Genomic DNA, 20,634 nt, shown 5'->3' on the forward strand with positions numbered 1-20,634 from the left:
TTTTAAAACTGCCTATTTTACAGGTGTCAAGAAGATTAGTGCAGTTTATTGGGAGTGAAGGGAGCAGGGGAGACTAAAGTGGTGGCAGAGTTTGGTTAGACGTAGACAGAGGCTTCACTTTCCACCTTAACCCCTGAAGAGGAAGAGGAAGACAACCACCAGCAAGAGCAAGCCAGATAGACGACGTTGCAAATGTGGGGATGATCATTCTGATCAACTCACATGGCAGATAATCCAGACACATACAAGCAACAAGGTACATAAAATTACTTCTGAAGAGTTTAAACTGCTCACATTGACAGCTTTGCTTTTGTGTGCCTGTGTGGGTGCGGGGGGTGGGGAGTGGGGGAGGAAATATATGTATATAGATTAATTCTTGAATGGACAATTAAAAACCCCATGGCAATCAAAACTCTATCTGCTGAGGAGCTCCAGGCCAGTTTTCACTGAGGTTAGGGTTCCCAAACTTTTATCAAGTATGAACAGTGCTGAGAATTTGTTAGGAACCTCAGGGCCACATCTAGTTTGCACAGGATGGAGCAGACAACAGCTGCCCTTCCACAGTCATAGATGCTGCCCATGGAGACTATAGGTCCCAGCAAAACTAGACAGACACTGGTGTGATCCAGACGGAGTATCACAGGTTGAGACCCACATCTGGGCAAGCTGCCCTCGGTTTTCAGATGTGGGTGGCCACGAGCCAAGTCTCGGAGTTCCGTGAGCCATACTTAAGGCAACCCCCCCAATTCTGGGGGAACCAAATCAGGGTCACTTTACCTGCATGGAGGCTCTGGTTGAAGACAGGCTGCCTTTGGCTTTCCTGAAGAACACTGGCTTTGGTAAAGTTGTTTTTTCAAATTTCACAAAGTCATTCCCTGTCTTTGCTTTCTTTTTCTTTAATGGTGTGAAAGTGCCACCAACCTCCTACGAGGGGAAAAATAAAACACAAGTTTACTCAGCGTGAGAAAGAGCAGCAGCTAACTGAGAAATACAGGGTGCCAGGGTTAGTGCTAGTCATTTGCCAGTGGAGGCCATAGTTAAACAATGGTCACTCATCATGAATGAATCCTAGTTTGTGGTCACTTGTTAGTCCCCTGGTTAACATTTGCAGCCATTACAAAAATGCCTCACAAGTTTGCATGATTGGAAGTCTCTGTTCAGGAAAGGTCAGCGCTGGAATCGCAAGACTGTTGAATGGGAAGAGGAGGTGCATTGATGGAGTTCTCGAAGGTGAAGGGAACTTGTAAGATCCCTGTCAGAGTCCAGATAATGGCATCATTTTCAGGAGCACAAGGTTCCCCTACTCCCTTCTATGTCCATCTGGGAGCTCTGAAGCTTTCCCCTTTCCCTCTGTCCCATTAGGGTCAAGGATTACATGGGACTGTTTAACTCTACTCCTTTAGCTGGATGGACAGAGGAGTGGACAGGATGCTGAGAAATACAAAGCATGCTTTCCTCTCTAGGGACTGAATATGCTAACAATACATTTTAGCCTGGGGAACAAGAAAGCTACCATTCAGAGCACTGGCCACTGAATGGCTGCCCTCTCTTCATAGACAAACTGAGTAATGTTAGTTTAGATTATTTTAAAAATTTACAAATAAATAAAAGGAGGGGGAGATCAGAGGGGTCCCTTTTCAACACAATCTGAATCTCATGGCCACTGGGACCAGAACTAATAAAATTAAGCTCCACTTCAAACAATGCAGGAGTCTCAGCTTCCCAATTTTAGCAGGCAAACTGTGAAGCAATTCTGAACATTTCTGGTTTTGCCCTTTCCTGTTCTTTTATGATGTATAGAGTTAGCTTCTTCTGATTCTCAAAATTTTTCATGCTTGGGAAACCAAGATTCAAAACATCTCGAACTCCTCTCTGCTGGAAGCAGGGAAATTTGCAATTCAGGATTCAGCTTTGTGGGACATTCTTGAGTTCTAACCTCCTCCACCAAAGACAGAGAAGTGAGAACCTGATATTACACAATTTAAAACAAGATTTTAAAAAGGGGGAATCCATCTTTGTACATCATAAAGGAGTGAAGAAGTATTTAGCTCTGCACCAGAGACAGGTTTAAAGATCCAATATTTTGCAAATTCTCCAGTGGCAGAAATGTGAGCTTTGCAATTTGGAAATGCCAATTTCCAATACTATCACAAAGCATCATTCTCTGAACATACAGCCCTTAAAAAAAAAAAAACCATCACAGTATTATGTATAAAAAGCTCTGGAAACTTTCTAACAGTATCAGATGTATGAGTTATTAGTCCTCCAAGGACTATACCATTAGTCCTTGTCTATACACAAATTTGCACAGGTTTAACTAAAGATGTGTATTAAAACTCATTTAAATTGGTGTGTAACCAAGGCATACACGGTTCTTAAGCAGCCTGGTTTTTAAGGCAGAGGAACAAAGAATGTTCATAAACGTTTGCAGAATAGTTTCCTTTGAACCATGGCAAAGACAAAACGAATGGTGTGAGGGGCAAAACTTGGACTAAAATGTTTGAACTACATCAGTAAACGAAATGAAAATATATAACCTGTAAATACTCAATCATTTTCATTAAGGAAAAAACTCAGAATATTTCAAGGAAACACTGCCAGGATTCCTGCAGTGTTGTCTAAGTCATAACCTGCAAAGTATTTTTGGATCCTAAATGCTTTCTAAATTCAGACTGCCTCCATTTACACCCTCTCTTGTGGGTAGGGGACAAAAAACCAAAATGACCATAAATTGTTGCAAGAAACTATTATTGCTGCATCAGAGATGGACTTCTGGCCCAGAACAAGTTGAGCACAGCATTGGATGCAATGCCTTCCTTCCAAGAATTTGGCCCATTCACACAAGTAGTCATGGAAGCACTATGAGCAATGAAAGTCCCCACCTTAGATTCAGATCCATGACACTGTTGGCTGGTGAAATATACCCATGGGATCCTCCCACTCCCTTAATTCCCAATTGATATTGTTATCCCATGACAAGGGGAATTTAACACGTGTAAAAAAACATCCCATACACCACTCGGCTCAAACTGAATTCAAACAAGTCTCACAGGCAAAAGAGAATTAGAGCCCTCTGCTTACACTCTTTTTGCTTTTCTTGCATGCAGCCTCAAGAACTTCTTTCACTTCAACAGAGTTTATCACCTCCTTGATCTTCCTCTTCTTTTTCAGGGATGGTGGTTTCTGGTTTGAGACCCTGAGCCCATCTAAACTGTCCAACTTAGGTTTTTTCTTCAATTTTACTTTTTGGGGCAGTGTGGATTCAGAGTCCCCTTCTCCTGTAAGGTTATTCTGCAAGCTTTCCTGTTCTGACTGCAGAAGAGCCTGTTCAGATAAGCCATTGAGTAAGACAGTCCTCATTTTCTGTTTCTTTTTCACCATCTTGGTAGTAGTTACAGTGGCACAGTCATTGTCATACCACAGGGCATTGGCATTAGCTGGTCCATTTTGAGATACAGGTTTTACATGAACCTTCTGAAGTTTTGTATTCTTTTTCTTGAGTTGTCTCCTATCAGTCTGCATTACGTCAGTTCGAGCACCCTGTGCACAATTGTCACCATCTCCTCCGCTGCCAGTTACACCAATTCCAGTCTCGGTTGCCTCTTTGTCTAGAGATTTGTTTTTTCTTTTTCTTTTACTAGTTTCTGGTGCTCTGCCCTTGTTAGGTTCTTTGGGTCCAACTGCATCAGGTTCCCCCTCTTCACTTCTCCCATCAGCTGTGCTGGAGCCTGTAATTTGACAGTCCCTCTTCTTCCACCTCTTCCTCTTCTTCTGGAGTCCTGATGCATCATCTTCCTCTGTACTTGATGCCTCTATTCTATCCTTCTCTGCAAGGAGGCGAAAACCAGAAGCAGCAACATTTAACCCAAATATAAAATGAAAAGACAACTGCAATAGAGGAGTTGCTTTCTTACATCCCTAAATCTTTACTGCACATACGGCCACTGAGAATCCATATCATTTTTTCCAGGCCTATTAATGCTTCTCTTGCCTTTCTTCATGTTACTGCTGGGTTGCCAGCAGTTGCCCATGAGTAGTTCTAAAGTAGTAATATCTCCACCCCATCAAGGTGCTCTGTCTCAGAGGCCTTCCTGCTGGTAAACCCATTAAAAGGCAGCTCACGTGTCAGCTGACTCTGGTACATTTTCTTGAAGAACATTAAGCTTGTAGAAATGTAAATGCAAACCCTGATGGTAGAAACAGCTGTAAAGCCTCCTATATAGCTTATTTCCATTCTTCTCTTCCAGCCATTCCCCCTAATTGCTAATGTTCTAATGGCATTCCTCTTTCAAGGGGACAGATATGTTCTTGCTTTCACAGTAAATATCAACAGTGCTTCTTGACTGGGGAAAGGCAAAGCACAACTTCTTCCCAATCTGCCGCATAATGGGTGATATCCTAGCTCCACTGACGTCAATGGCAAAATTCCCGTTGACTTCAATGAGATCAGGATTTCAACCTTTATCCTTCATTGCAATGAGACTCAGAAACCAGTGAATCCCAAGCAACTGATCACTAACTTAAAACAATCTCATCCTGTGATGTTGCCTAGTCGCACTAGGTATGTCTGTTTTGCAGATGGGAGCAAGCCTCCCACGTTGGGTAGACAGACTTGTATTAGCAGGGCTTGGGCTAGTGTGCTAAAAAGAGAAGCGTGAGCACTGCAGCTCAGTCTCTCAAGCCCATCGGACTCCCTAGGCTTGAGAACCAGAGTCTCAGTGTACCACACATCTATTTTTAGCATGCTAGCCTGAGTCCTGCTAGCCTGAGTCCATCTACGCAGACTAGGAGACTCACTCAACGTTGCAGTGTAGACATATCTAAGACTGGTGAGAGTGGTCTCTGTTTCCAAGCTTTGCCTCCTACCTTTCTCTTTTTCCAGCTTGGCTTTCTCCACGGATTTGACAACTTTTTTCTTTCGCCTGCCCCTGCTGAATGTACCGTCATCTTCATCTGTAGAAACATCTTCAGGGAAATCATCTTGTGGGAAGATTCCTGTTGAGCAAAAAGTCTAATGAGACATCTGAAAATACCTCCTTCCCCACAAGTAGTTTCTGTGTTCACATACAGCAGAAGGGGCACAAACACTGACTCCCCACTCCACTTGTCTATCAGCACGTTTAAAGCACTGCAAAGAAATGTGCACAGAAGTGTGAGGTTTCTTCATTATTCTGAATCAAACTGATCATGTTTCTCACTTAAGAAGCAAAGAATTTGAATAAAAAGGCAGGACCTTGGCTTATAAAATTACAGTGCTGCCCCAAGTTGTGAAGCAACAGATATGGGGACCTGACCTCCTCTATGAATCTGAGCAAGTTATACTTCCTAATAAGAAAACCACATCACAGCAATAACCTCCAAAACTAATATCCTTCAAACAGCACACGAAGACAACATTCACTGCAAATCTACATCGAGAATAGGATGAATCATCTAGCAGAATGAAAGTGCTTCTTTTTTGATGCTCAATTCTCACCTTCTGCTAGGTCCTGGAACCTGAAAAAGTTACAAAAAAAAAAAAAAAAGTCTTACTGTTACAATATTTGACTGAAATGTCACCAAGTTACTGCATTTATGATGCACACTTCCCACTTTTGAGGAAAGCATAATACATCGGAGGGCTACAAAACGCTAGCTCTCCAAGAGAACTGCCTCAGAACTCCAGCAACTCAAAGCCAAACTACTGAACAAGTCTTGGCAAGAGTGCGATTTAACACTGCCGCTCCCCTCCCCTGCAGTTTGACCACAGTGCTGTTCAAATACTGTGTGATTTAAGCGAGGGTGGAGTAATCTGAGAATTGAAGGTGTGGACGCCTGATCACTTGAAATACTTAGAACTATACAAGACAAAGCGCTTGACAGTGCAAAGCAGGGAACAATCCTAAACTGGTATGAAGTACAGACAAGACAACTCAAGTCTCTTCCAACTCTACTGTCTAGGAATCTGAAAAAACACAAAAGCAAAACCAAAATCTGTCTCAGACCCATACATATATCCATGTCTGACAGAGATTTTGTACTCATATTACCACATACTGTAAGCAATGTCCTATTTCTAAGATATCTGGGCCAAGTAGGAATGTACTGGACAGTAAATTCATTGCAGAAACACTTTCATTAAAAGGATGCAAATCTCTTGATATGGACCCTAACAGTAGAGGAGGTTGGGGAAACAGGATGTTAAGTCTATTTAGACAAATCATCATATAGCACTTTGTTTCAAGAGAACTCACTTTTTGACCAATTTGTACAGACGTTTTCGGTTAAAGGCGGGTGTATTTTTTCTGCTGGCCAATTCAAAGAGTCTGTCAGCAACAGCTTTGTAGTTAAACTGCCAAAAGAAAGCACAATATAGTATCTTTGCAGGCTATCATACTGAACCGCCAAGTATACCTAATATTATAAATACTTCAAGCAGCATATGCTTTTTACTACTTCCAATTCATTCCACTATACTTGATCTCTGCCAAGATTCAACCTCTGAATGCACATGCTAGCTTTATGAATGGGTTTTGCCTGACTACATAACAATGGGAGAAACCAGGTGGGTGAGGTAATATCTTATTGGACCACTTCTGTTGGTTGAAGAGACAACCTAAGAGCTCTGTGTAGCTTGAACACTTATGTCTTCCACCAACAGAAACTGGTCCCATAAAAGATACTCCCTACCTTATCCACTTGGTCTCTCTCATACCCTGGGATAAACAGGACTACAAAAACACTACATTACAATGAAGCATTCAAATAATATTTTTTCAGAACACTTCTAACCTGGACTCTCATTCAGAAGGAAAAAGCAAACAAATTAACTTGTTTTTTAAAAACCTCTCAGTTCAATGCCAAGATTTAAATGTGCAACATTCTAGTCCCTACTTAAGAGCCATAGCCCAACAAAGGAACCTGAGGCATCTTTGTTGTAGCATAATCCTGGATCCCCGCAGTTTGTTCCATAGAGTTCATAAGATCTGTCACGCGTTTAGTGCCCAGCCCCATCTCCTGTGTACCCTCCCACCCTCTCACTTGTGCTGTCAACATGAGTAAGGTATATGCTGACTCCTGGGACAGACAGAGAACACAATTATGTTTTTAGCAACTTTTTTGCTACCTCTTGAGGTGGAAGTGGAAAAAAAAAGGGGGCAGGGGAGAGAGAAGAAAAAGAATTTGGCACATGTACTTCTCTTTCGTCATTTGTTTTGTAACCTACTCACAAGACATATGTTATTAATAGGACACTCAGCTGAAGACATTTAGGGTATGTCTACACTGCAATTAAAAACCCATGGCTGGCCCATGCCAACTGACAGGGGCTTGCGGGGCTGTTTAGCTGTGGTGTGGATGTACAGGCAGAGTGTTAAAACACACTCTGCCTGTGTTCCCTCCCACCTGTACCAGAGGGATGTGTACCCTCCCACCTGGATGTATCCTGAGCTCTGGGACCCTCCCACCTTGCAGGTCCTAGGGCCCAGGCTCCGGCCCAAGCCCACACTGCAATTAAACAGCCCTGCAGCCTGACTCAGCTGCCACGGGCCAGCCACGAGATTTTACTTGCAGTGTAGACATACCCTAAGAGATGTGCACCTTATTATTCAACTGGTCATGTTTCCACTATCCACTAAGTGACAAATAAAAAAAGCCTAGGGTTATTCATGGGGACATCATGTTAACATGAAGGAAGCAAGGCACAAACCTGGAGAACAGGACCAATGTTTTCATCAGCATTTTCAGAAAGGTCCTCTTGCTCTTCAATGCCCAGTGCAGAATTTTTTGATAAACCTTTGTCTGTTATTACACAAAAAAGATTTTAAAGATCAGTCAGAAAGAATGGGGAAAGCGCTGTCCAGTATAGCAGAATAAGAGCAGTACTTGAGCCATGAAACTCTCTCTTGATATTTTTCCTTCCTCTAGCACAGACATTCTGTGTTACCTTTGGAAACTAATGCAGATGCTCTATACCTCAGTTACCTACTCTTTATATTGGGGATGATACATACCCATTTACATCCAAGCATTTTAGCTCCAAGGATGAAAAAGCAATTCAGAACAGCAGTATTATTTCTGGGTCTTTAAAATAACCATCCCCATAGTAGAAGAAATAGCTTGGACCAATTCCCTCCTGGAGCATTGCCACAAAATTCTAGTTTTTGGACAGTCCTGGGTTATCTACGACTGTTGCTGTAAGTAAACTGAAATGTGGAACCATATGGTCTGGTATGTAAAGGGAGCACTAAGATGTTTGTAATTGACTAGTCTATGGTTACTTTGTCTACTAAATCACCTGAAGAGAACAGAAGCAAAATTTGCTGTTCTTGTATCCACCTGCATGCCTTAAGTTGGCTGAGAGTGGGAATGGAATTTTTAAGAGGTGGGATACACATTTGGATCTTGTCAATAGTTACCGTATTTCTTTAAAGTCTAGGCTAAATTTTCATCACTTCTTCCTCACCTTTGGTCACTAGTGGCTCCTTGTTTTCAGCTTCATCTCCCTCATACAGCTCAACATCACCATCACAGCTCGTTTTCAATTCTTTCATTAGATCTTCAATTGCAAAAGGGGACTGATCCACAATGGCTTCAAAGATACCCTGGGCTACTGCCTGCATCAGGTGATGACTGTATTATATAAGAAAAGGATGAGAGTGGGAGGGAACACAGGCAGAGTGTTAAAAGCCACTTTTCGTTCCCATTTACATTTAAAACACTTTGAAGACAGTGAGACAGAGAAAGATAGAGAGAGAGATGCATCTAACTTTGGGGGAAAAAAGTCACCAACTACTTAAACAAGTTGCTTAATTGCAAACAGATTTTCCAGTTTCATATTTGGTTCTTCCAATGTTACAGCTTGGAGATTTTGCTTGGTTTATTAATTAATATTTTATATGCCAATAGTACCAGATGAGAGTCAGGGATCTGTTGTGTTAGGTACTCTATAAACACAGGTATAGGTGGTTCCCCTATTTACACACCCACTTCACTTCTGGTTTTGAGGAACATAAAGGTGAGTTAAGCTAGCCACAAAGGCCTGCCCAGGTGGTAGTTTTTCTATGACCTGAACTTCATTATGTTCTTTGCTTTGCTTCAGTCCATTTGTTTATCATCTTTTGAAATGGCATTTCAAGAGCTTCCTGGATCTTAGACTAAATAAATAAAAAAAATGGAAAATCCAATATTCATCCATCAAACTTACTCTTTAGATTTGGCAGCAATTTTGCAGAAAGGTTCAATAAACCTGAGATTCTGGTCTGCTGTGAGCTGTGAGATTAGGAGACAAAAAGACTCAGTACAGTAGAGCAGGCAGGTCGAGTAACTCATTGTAGATTGTGAGGCAGGAGATCTTTCTAAGAGGCTATACACCAGGATTTTCATCATTTTTCCCCACTAAAATTGACAAGAGTAACACTTCAGCACCACCACTGAGATATTTGATGGACACACTATAGAAACAGAGTGCTTTGTACAGATCGATTTATTAAACCGCACAATATGCCTTTGATCCTCAATTCACAGATGGCAAAATGAGACTGAGGAAAAAATTAAGTGAGTCAGCCCAAGGTCACAAAGGAAGTCTGCAGCACACTAAATCCTGGGTGTCTTCTGATTTGCAGACCTTAACCAAAAGACCATCAAACAGAATAGTAATGAACAGTAAGATCTGATCCCTCTGCTAAACGCAACATAGGCGGAGACTTTAAAAAGCATCTAGGGGATTTACACGCATCTTTCATTACAATTAATCTAAATCCCTTAGACTGTTTTGAAAGTCTCAGTCACAGGCCTTATAAACCCTATGCAATTCTGGGACTGGAGGAACTGTTGCTGAATTAGAGCCCTGACTGGAGACACTGTTCCTGCTACAGAAACTTCCCCCACCCCCACATACACTCCCTACACCTGCCAACAGAATTGCCTGCTGGGCCACCCTTTGCATTCTGCTGTCTCTTCTTTAGAGAGCACTGCTACAAAACTGCTAATAGACACATCTTGTCTGTTAAAGAGAGAGAGAAAATAGTTACCAGGAGGGCATCTGCCAGCAGCACCACATATGGACTAGCAAAGTGAAGGCTACGAATTAGTATAGGGGGCCTGCAAGGATTCCTCCCTAGCAGGCTAAGAAGAACGACATTGTGGGGAGGGATTTCAAGTAATAATAAAATAGCCAGCAGAATTCAGATTCCTGCAGCAGAATTACACAGTAACTGCTGTAGAATCAGACTTTAGACTGCTGCAAAATTCTGCTGCTTTGCAATAGCCAATAAGACTTAAATAAGAAAGAGGAAGGTCTCTACTGAAAGAGATAAACAGGCAAACTACATTAAAGATATTGCTGGTACCTGGCAAATTGTGTAACTTGTTCTTTATGGGGCAGTCTATCAAAATGCACATGCCTGAATCCAGTAGTGCTCAAGTCATTGAAGACAGTTTTAAAATTAGATTTCTGAATCTCTACAACATGTGGTTAAAGGATCAGGTCAAGTATGGGCTCAAAGTGAATTTTTATAAAAGAAAAGAGTGATGAAAATTTTAAAAATCTCAATAGAAACAACAATAGGGTTTTCTTCCCCCCTCCCCCCCAAAAAAGGGAGGGAGTCAAAATAAAAAAGATTCCCTCATTATATTTACAATCTAAAATTGGAGCATTTGTAGCAGAGCGTGAGAATTGGAGGGTGACCAATCTATGTTCCTTTTCCAAGAACAACATAAATAGTGTTCAGTGTTAATGAGTTATATTTAAAACAATATAAATAAATTAGGATTTAAAAACACTGATAAAAGATGGTTGTATAATACAGCAATATTAATCACAAAGAGAATTAGGTTGTTTTCTACCTCCTTGGCTCCAGCTTTAGCCAGTTCTTCCAGATAGATGTCAATAAAATGGAATTTTATCCCATTGGGAGCATTACTTTCTGGGTATATGACTTCCTTCATTAACAGATGCAGAAATGGCTCAATCAAACTGGGGAAGAAAAGGAAAAAAAGAAAAAAAAAAAGCAAGCAGGATACATACATTTAAAAGGCTGGGTTTAGTTTGCTTTTTCACCAACTACTAGAAGGTGGCTTTTTGACACATCAGAAATAAAGAAAATATTCAGAGAAGTCCAGTCATAATTGTTACTGCTTAAAAAAAATTGTTATTGTCAGAGTTTCCTGAGGTCAGAATATTGTTTGCCTGCAGTAAGGAAATCCACTCAACACAAGTGACTATAGTGGAGTGGCAACTCTATTATAGTTAAGGTTTAGTGTCTTTTATTGTTTAAAAGACTATTCTAAGTGCTCGAGAATCCATTTGCTGACTTAGAATGCCTTGAAATTTACTGTGTCGCATGGTGGTGAGGGAGTCCAGATTTGGGGTCATTTCAGCCAGGGGTTCCCATGATACAACTCCCCCTAAAAGAACCCCAGCATTTTACAAAATAACCTAGCTCTTCTAATTTTCTGTGTGTGCACACCTGGGACTCAGTCTATCGCTCTAGTCCTCTTCAAAAACTGATCTCAGCTGCTCAGAATTTACCTTTCCTAGTGTCTGGCTCCCATTGCCCCTTTGGGTGTGTTATATTGAAGCTATTTAGGACTAATTTAGGAACTTGGGGTTGGATTGTCAGTAGCTTGAGGCAAAGAGAAATACACACACCCTGCAAAACTAGGACCCCTTAAAAGAGAAAGAGTTTCCAGTTAGCCTGTTGTCAGGATAATTGGAGTGGCTCAAGGAGATATGGTATGATCATTGAATCTCAGCAACACCAGGGCACTCGGCATTCATGCCTTGTCCTTGGCAGCTATCAAAGCATGTACGTTGTCTTTGCTCTAAGCCTAGGCTTTTCTTGGAAGTTTCTTCCCCTCCGAGACCAAAATTTCTGGTTTGAGAGAGAGATTTTGAAGCGCTCTGAAATCCACATACAGACTGATTTTATTTTATAAGTACTGTGGCAAGATGGACAATGTTAGTATGGTGAGTCCTGCGCTTTTCTTGGTGGGGGCAGGGAGGGGCCTTCCCCCTGCTCTTGGGCGCTGGGGTCCCAGCTAGTAGCTCGGGAAGATGGTAGAGGAGGGAAGCAGGGGAGGGGTCTGGGTTTACTCCTCATTCTGAGCCACAGCCCCTCTCAAACCCTGTGGGTTCATACCCTTTTCCCCTTTGCGTGGGGTACCTTCGGTCCTTAGACACTGGGGAAGGGAGTCTCCTTCCCTTGCTGGGACAGGGTCTCCCTTACTTCGGTTCTCTGGTCTTTCAACTCTCACAGCACACCTCCAAACTCCTCCTCCTCCTCCACCCCGACTGCCCGAAGCAGGAAGTTTTATTAGGTTCCTGACAGGGCCTTAATAGACTACAAGTGCTTCAATTAACCTGTAACAACCCTCCCTAGTCTACAGGGAACCACACCTTAATTAGCCTAGTGCTTGCCCATGTCCTGGTGCTTAATAGGACCACTGCTCCCTGGCCCTCCTGTATCATAGTACCGTCAAAGAAATGAGCATTAATCAAAAGGAAGACAACAGACTCTAGGAAGTGACTGGGATACTGTAAACATCATGAACAATGGTATTGAGTATGAGCAAAGGAAAGCAAGTCCCTGAGTCATTTAATTCCTCATACACAGCACCCCTAACGTGAACGGCTCATAACATTTTCAGTTTGATGCAGTGGTAAGGGCTAAAGGGCGAGGCATCGTAGCAGTGAGAAAGGTGCCAGAGCAGTGCAGGGATTGTGGGGGTTGGGGATGGTGCAGGGTAAAGGCTTTGCCCCTTTCGCTGTGCCAGGGCACAGCCCACAAAGGAAATAACAACCCCTGTTAGTGCAAGGGATCATTCCAACACTATGTTTTTGAAAACCTAGTTTGATGACTGGAAGTTGACAAAGTACTGGCTTTCCAAAAAAGTACTTTAACCACAAGAGAGGGAAGAGGGGAAGTTGGGCACTTTCCCTCTCGTGACATACCGGCGAGGTGAGGGAAAAACAAGTGGAGTCATCTCTGCCTTCCTCCACAAATATCTCCCATTGCCCACCATTCCTCCCTCTGGCAGCTCCACTGGCCCAAGTGGGGGGCCTCCAGGGCTCCCCTCCACTACTCCCCGACTGGAGAAAGAATCCAGAAATCCCCAGCTTCCCCCAGCAGTGGGGAAGGAGTTCCAGGCTCACTCTTCCCTCTACTCCAATAGAAGAAGAGGAGGTCAGAACAGAAGAGTTTGGGGGTGAGAGCTGTACACTGGGGATGTACAAGGGACTTTGCTCTGCCCTGTAACACCTGCCCACATCCACACTCATCTGTCCCTCCCTTTAAAAAACCCCACAACATTCCCACTGATTCCATGCTAGCCCCTGAACTGTTTCTGCATCCTCTCCCTGGCTCCTCAACCTGCAGGTCTCATGCCAACACCTGGCTCTACATGGGGAGGCGGGTGGGCGGGCTGTGCTGGGCAGGAAAAGAGGCGAGATGAGAAAACGATACAGGAGCAGAGAAGGGACTAACTTGGCCAGTGGATTTTGTTGTTAGGTTAATCACTGCCAAGAAGGCAGTGGAGGGGGAAGAGCCGCGTTGTGGTTCATAGGGGTACTGAAATGTAACCCCCCGCCCCAGCCCCCGTGGAAACTGAGTGCCCAGACACTTCTGTTAAAATGGAGTTAAAGTTATCTCATGCTCTTCCAGAATGTCAAGTGCACTTATACTTATTTTTCTGGAAACCATGAAATACAAAGTTACAGTACACAACATACTCACAGCGCAACCTTAACTCTGTGCCCTGGAGCTAGCAATATTACTGTGAAGGATTCAGTAGCATGGTGCCTCAATAAATAGATAAGGAGAACTAAAAGAATGAAGCATTGTTGGTGCTGTGCTCCACAGATTTGCACATCCAACATTTATCTGCATGCACTCCAGCTGTGTTGCCCGTGTTACATGTAGCTGTACCAAATAGTGGAGGGATTACTTGGAGCATCTTAGCAAAGTTGTGATATGAGAAAAGGTGCATATGTCCCTTGAAGGATCAAACATTTCTCAATTCAGCACTCAGTTCTGAGGACTGTATCAGCAGAAGTGCAGAAAGATCTTGCTAATCAGGATGATCAGCAATCTGGTGCCCTGTGTGGTAGTCACCAGGGCAGAGTGAAGGGTAAGTGAAGGCAATGTCTTTGAAGGAATACTTGAGCAAGAGTGAAAATATTGTAACATTTAGTAAGTCTGAGATGGTTTGTATAGAATAAAATCAGTGTAGGTAGCTCCTGTTTACTACACCCGACCTAAATCCAAGTTTTGCTTTATCAAAGAGAAGATGTAAGATTTTATCTTACAGTGTTCATGTACTCTGCAGCATCTGTAAGATTAGTGCGTCAGTGTGCGTGTGTGTTACTGGCATGTCTGGATATTGCTCAAAGAAAACAGAGTTAAGGGTACATGGTAGGGATGGTGTGTATCTTTTGTATTTCCTGTTTTCAGAAGCTTAAGTTTCCATTACCTTAACTCTCCATTTCCTGGTTTTCAGAGAAATAAATAAAGTGCACTTGACATTGTGGGATGGCATGAGGCACTACTAGGCAACCTTTCCTCTTCTTTAATTAATAATGAGAAGTATTAATTTTGAAAGTCATCACCACTCTAAGAGAAGGCCAACCCAGGAGACTGAAGTCAGAGGTTTAGACACAGCATGAAAGTTAGACATTAGAACCACCATCTTGCTTAACAGCTTATTAAAAATATACAAGACTGTGCATACGAAACAGGACAGACTGGACAGAGAAGTCAGTTTACAGTGAAAGACTGCTATAAGCTGCTTTTATCAAGAAATTGTCACCCAGGACAAGGAAAACGGAAATCCTAAAACATAGATAACAAGATTCCGTTTTCCAGATTTTCTGTGCTAGGACTTTATTATTATTATGCATACTCCTAAAATTCCAGTCCTCCTGGCTGCAACGCCAAAAAGCCTGGCAACATCAGTATACACGAAGACCAATGAATGCAAGACCTGTTATGCCCTCATGCTAAAAGCCCTTATATTCAGTGTACACACACACACAATATACCCATACAGCTTTTTCACAAAAGCCTTACTGTGGAATGCACGTTTAGACTAATTATCTAGGCAAACTTGAGTGTTATTAATTATAACAAATGTTTAACTTAATACAAAATGTAGACTTTAATCTATGTTTTAGATAGCACAAGTGATGTAATACATAAAAGGCTTACGCAGAAAAAAGAAAGCCAATGACTAAGAAGTGCCATCTAGAGAGGAAGAAGCACGTTAAATTAAAATATTTTTGATACCGTGTCACTTCTTTATTATATAATTACATCTAGCAGTTTATTTACCTTTCATCCCATCCATTTCTTTTCAGTACCTCGAAGGATTGCCTCAAAACCATGCGGATTAGCTATAAAGCAGAAGATTTGTTATACGACACTACAGTTTTCTAACTATTTGAGTCAATAAAATAGCTACTCTGACAGTCACATAGGCAGACTCTTTAGTTGAGCTTTTGATGGCCTACAAAGTTTGTTGGAAAGGTTCTTTCATGAATACTTGAGAAGTCTCGCCACTACTGGGAGATGGGGTACAGGCAGCGTGTGATCTGAAGTTCCAACAGCATCACTATTTGCTGTCATTACACTGCAAGCCAAACAAATACAGTGACCATGGTACATCCCCCTGCACCGTTCTATGCTGCTCCCCCATCCCCCAAATCCTTCAAAGCAGTTAAGTTGCATTTCCCCACTTCCCCATTTACAGAAATTCCAATTTAATAAATTCAAACCAACTAAAAATGTTAACAACTTCATAGTAACATTAGTTTGTCCTGTTGTATATAAATTAATTAAGAGACAGGAATACTACACATGTAACAGCCGTAGTAAATTAACCTCTAGGAACCTCACATTTTTGACGTTCTCAATTTGGAGTAGTTAACTTCTCACCCATAACACTACAATAAATACAAGTTTTTGAATTTAGCTTCCTTTTTTTAAGGAAATAAAAATAAAAATTGGAAGACAAAATACTAATCTGATTTTACTGTGTATTTCAATTAATAGATATTTTATGCTTAGACTATGCGTTTAAAAATTAATTTACCTCACTTCAATACTTAAATCTAATACAATATTTCCTATACTTAGGAATCTAGTACACTGTGGTAAGTTTAACTACTATAGATGGTAACTTTTTTTTGTTTTTAAATGGCACCTCCAGAAAAATCTCAAAGTAGCCTTACTTTTATTTAAATATTAATTTTGATGAGGTATCCATTAACATGCTCTCTGGATATCATTGCAAACACTTATACATGTGCTTAACTTTATTCGCAGGAGTCATCCTACTGAAGTTAATGAGGAATATCCATGCGGTGTGAAGCTAAGCAAATGTATAAGCATGTGCAGGATCAGATACTTATATAAAAATAATTTCATGACTTCTAGACCTGCCAGGGCACCAATTAAAGGCCTATAAACAAATATGCTTTGCATTGTTCATCCTGAAACTAGCAAAATCCTTTCGCTATAACATATGCAAAGACATACGAAGAGATGGCAACTCTCCAGGACAGCACCATCATGCTTTGTCCGTTCAAAATAGATATACCAAAAAGAAAAAACAAAACAAAACAAAAAACACCCAACCCCACCACCTGAAAAAAGTGAATATTACCATGTAATATTTATCAAGGCGCAGTCTGTCTATCCCATTCCATTCACGGTTCATAGTTTGCCAAAAGGTCTGAATGAAGAGGTGCTCTGCAACAGAACAAAAATAGTGAATGTGCATGTTCAACACCAATACTATTTTATGTTACTGAAAGCAGCCTAGAGAGACTACTTTTCCACTTAATTTTTTTTTACGCTTCTCTACATACTGGTCCAGCAGTTTCAGCACCAGCCTAGAAATATACTCAAGATTGTTGTGAGGATAGATACAATACAGACTGTAAGGTGCTCAGATACTACAGTAATAGGGAGCAAACAAGTACTTTACATAGATAGGTGTGGCAAACAGTTACAGTGAGTGATCTTTGTAAAATATTAAATGCAAAATGCAAATCTTCGCAAGGGAGAAGAAAGCGTTGATTTTGCACTAAGTTGTACCTATACCCATTTAGGCCCTGATTCAGCAAAGCAGTTATGCACATTTTTAATACTGAATTAAGGCCTTACAGTTCAAAACTACGACATAAAAACAAATCAGCAGCTGAATAAGAGTGAAGTAGAAAGGAAATTTTAGGGTTTTGTGTTGCTACCCATCATTGTAATATGAGCACTTTTATGTCAGACTGGTAATAAGCACATATTACCATACTGCAAACAAACTTCATCGAGACAAGTCTAGATACAAATAAGAACTGATTGGATTCTGAACATGTGATAGAGACCTGCCTCATACATTGCAATCATAAACAAATCTTGGATGACAGCTAGAAAAGAACAATGACAACAAAATAAACAACAATCCTACCTGCTTCTGTTCTGGACTCTGTGACAACTGTCTAAAAGTCCCAAAATATAAAGGCACTTCAGAGAAAAATCAGAGAAAACAAAATGAAATAGTAAACTTACGAGCCTCTATATTCTGAACGACATGGATAAGTTGGGAGATAGTACTTGCTAGTTCCTCCTTAAAAATATAAAATAAAATAAAGTTAGCACCTTGTTTCAGGGGTTACCTCCTTCCAATCTGTGGCAAAACAATATTGGTTAATCTAAACTTTTAAATTAACTTTATACTAAAAAAATGTTGAGTTAGCACGTATCTGAGTCCATGTTTTTATACACAGAATCTCACGCAGTTGTGGATATGACAAAGCATCGCTGATCTTGAAAATGGTTTTTTAACCTACATTGTCACGCTGTGGCTGCACTTGTTAGTATAGATTACACATAAGAGAAGATTCAAGCATACCAAGGATCTGCTCATTTTCACAAGTCTACAAAAGAACTGCTTTCCAGCAGCAGACAAAACTAGGTTATCAGAATAAATGTACACCTTTGAGTTTACACATCTGTATAAAACCTTATGAGCCCCGATAATATGTAGTCCTCAATTATATGCAGCACACACTGTATTCTTTACAAAATGAATATTGGCTATACAAATGGAGATTTAAACTGTTGCAGGGAATGAAGTTACTAGGATTAGGAGTGATTTTAAGGTCAGGAATCAACATCTTCCTCTATGCTTGCATAGTGCTGAGCACAAAGCAGCACTCAAGTTTCAAAGAATCTGCAGACAATGTAAGGGAAGAAAGCTGGCACTGGATGGAGTACCACACAGCCCACTTAGAACTGAAGGTAAAGCAGAAAGTTATCCAAACTTCCTGGCCAAGTTGTTGCACTAAAAAATTAGATTTGGACAATCAGGACTACATGAGGATTCAGCTTCAGATACTCATGACAGGACAATAAAGAATATATCACCAACCATCATTTACCTCAATAGAATTATTAACCTTTAGTTTCCTCTTCATCCTCAACTTAAATTAAAAAAAAACAAAACGGATGAGGAGCTATGCTAGAGTCTTCCAAAATTCCAAATGTGGATGACAAACTGTAAAGTTCCCTGTTCCCTCAGGATAGAAACTGTACCAATATAGACTGAAGTTGCAGAAAATTATCATTGAAGCCAAATGGCAAGTGAAAGAAAGACTGGCTGAATCCCTCGTGACAAAGAAAAGGCTTATCTTTTGTAGCCTGACATGGAGAAAGAAAAAAAAGGCAAGCAAAACTTTCTACCTGGGTTAAATCAGAGGCCAGGATATGCTGTAGTTAAAGGATTCCTACTTTGTTTACAGAGGCAACTGTCGTAGGGCATATGCAACCAATACAATTCCAGGGGGTACATACACAAAATAAAATTAAATGAAGGAAAAGGTTTCACATTTCTCGGGAACAGACTGCTGAAAATTTCAAGCCAAACTACACTCCCATTAAAGTAAATCTACAGGTGCCTCCTTTTAGTAGACTGCCAGTTGCAATTAACTCTCCTACATGCCTTAATTCCAACTTATCTTTATGAATGAAATGTGGCAAGAGTGTTAAATTGGGTCAGTGTTGCTACCCAAAATGAAAGGGGACAACATCTTCATGGTGTATTTCAGAAGTATATCCATTATATATATCAAAAAAAACACTGAATGACACACCTGTAGCAGAGGTTTATCCTGCATCCACATACAATAAAATAGTCCTTTCCATATTTTTAATAATTCTTCTTGGCTGAAGCCACCTACAGTGCAAAAAAACAAAAAATTATGCTTTTGAAAAAAAGACACCTTCACCAAACGCTTTCAAGCAGATTTCTCATTTTCCCCTCACACTCTTCCATCTCTTTAAATTCCTTTTGGGCAAACATTTTTTCTCCTCTTTTGAATGGAACTAAAGCTAATATGACGGTTTTGCATATGGAAAAAAGTGGTTAATGCAGTGATATAGTGCCTTTAATCCTCCAACTTGTCTCATATAAAGTATATAGTACATTAACAAGGGCTTTGAAGAAGTCAGATGGGTAAAACCTGTTAGATCATTCTGATCCATCCCCCTGCCAGCACAGCATTGCACTAAAAGAAAACATACTATAGGGAACAAAGTCCTGAGTGTTATTTTTAAGTGAGGGCATCATATTTAATTTTGCATGGAAAGGATGAGAGGAGAAGAGAAAGGCTAAGTACAAATCAAGGAGAGTAAGTGACTTTCACTGTACTAAGAAACACGAACGCCCAATCTATACATTCAGAACAGGTCTATATTTTGGAATCTTATTTTAATGTGGTTCTAACATTGAACTGATTTCTCAGTGGTCAGCAGTCATGGATGGGATAAAACAATGTTAGAATGCAGATCACTGAATCACATTTAATACATGTGAGCATGACTCAGTCCTACGCATAGATAAGGAGGAGTCCTTGTGGCACCTCAGAGACTAACAAATTTATTTCGGCATAAGCTTTTGTGGGCAAAAACCCACTTGGAGACTAAATAAATTTGATAGCCTCTAAGGTGCCACAAGGATTCCTCATTATTTTTGCTGATATAGACTACCACGGATACCACTCTGAAACCTAAACATAGATAGTAATTGAGTTATTTTGAGTGTACTGAGAGTTGAACTCTTATCAGTAGAAACCCCATGCACTGCATTGCAAAAGTTAATTTTATATTAGAACAAAATGTTTTTTTTCGTAAGCTTGCATAGCTCCTTTTTTTCTGGTTTAAAGCACACTCTCCACTGTGTTTTCGTTTTAATTTGATACACTGAAGTAGCATTCCCTTCCTGTTTAGTAATCTCCTACATCAATGCAGACTGTTCACTCTTTTTCCTTCTCACTGCATCTTACCACTTCTGTGTCCACACATCGCTAAATTTCCCTTGACCGTGTTTTTAATAAAAGTTTCACTTTACATGTAGCACGGGTCAAGAGATACCTCTTAAAGGGCACCTATAGGTGAGCCTCTAGTTATCAGCAAAATATGGCATATTCCCTTTTTTATTAAATCAAGCTGCACAAACAAATATTATGAAAACATTTTAGTCACAAATTAAACTTGAGGTACATTACTACCTGTTTATTTTAATTGTTCAGAGTCTTTCTGATAGTACTAAAAATTCAAGAGTCTCTAATTTTGACTAGAATTTGTGCAGTGGTCTTACACTCAA

General features: G+C 40.6%; 1 protein-coding gene across 1 annotated transcript in view; it reads right to left on the reverse strand.

The window, feature by feature from the left end:
• Window positions 1-20,634, reverse strand: part of RRP1B (ribosomal RNA processing 1B) — a 35,047-nt gene that overhangs the window by 10,652 nt on the left and 3,761 nt on the right. The window contains exons 2-14 of the mRNA XM_030576731.1: window positions 19,124-19,206; window positions 17,541-17,598; window positions 16,639-16,724; window positions 15,306-15,367; window positions 10,825-10,954; window positions 9,185-9,249; window positions 8,444-8,610; window positions 7,688-7,779; window positions 6,234-6,331; window positions 5,477-5,496; window positions 4,867-4,995; window positions 3,082-3,827; window positions 778-924 (exon numbers count right to left, since the gene is read on the reverse strand). Of these exons, the coding sequence (XP_030432591.1) occupies window positions 778-924; window positions 3,082-3,827; window positions 4,867-4,995; window positions 5,477-5,496; window positions 6,234-6,331; window positions 7,688-7,779; window positions 8,444-8,610; window positions 9,185-9,249; window positions 10,825-10,954; window positions 15,306-15,367; window positions 16,639-16,724; window positions 17,541-17,598; window positions 19,124-19,206 (1,883 nt within the window). The remainder of the gene's footprint in view (window positions 1-777; window positions 925-3,081; window positions 3,828-4,866; window positions 4,996-5,476; window positions 5,497-6,233; window positions 6,332-7,687; window positions 7,780-8,443; window positions 8,611-9,184; window positions 9,250-10,824; window positions 10,955-15,305; window positions 15,368-16,638; window positions 16,725-17,540; window positions 17,599-19,123; window positions 19,207-20,634) is intronic.

Source organism: Gopherus evgoodei, chromosome 1, assembly GCF_007399415.2.
Source record: "Gopherus evgoodei ecotype Sinaloan lineage chromosome 1, rGopEvg1_v1.p, whole genome shotgun sequence".
NCBI lineage: Eukaryota > Metazoa > Chordata > Testudines > Testudinidae > Gopherus > Gopherus evgoodei.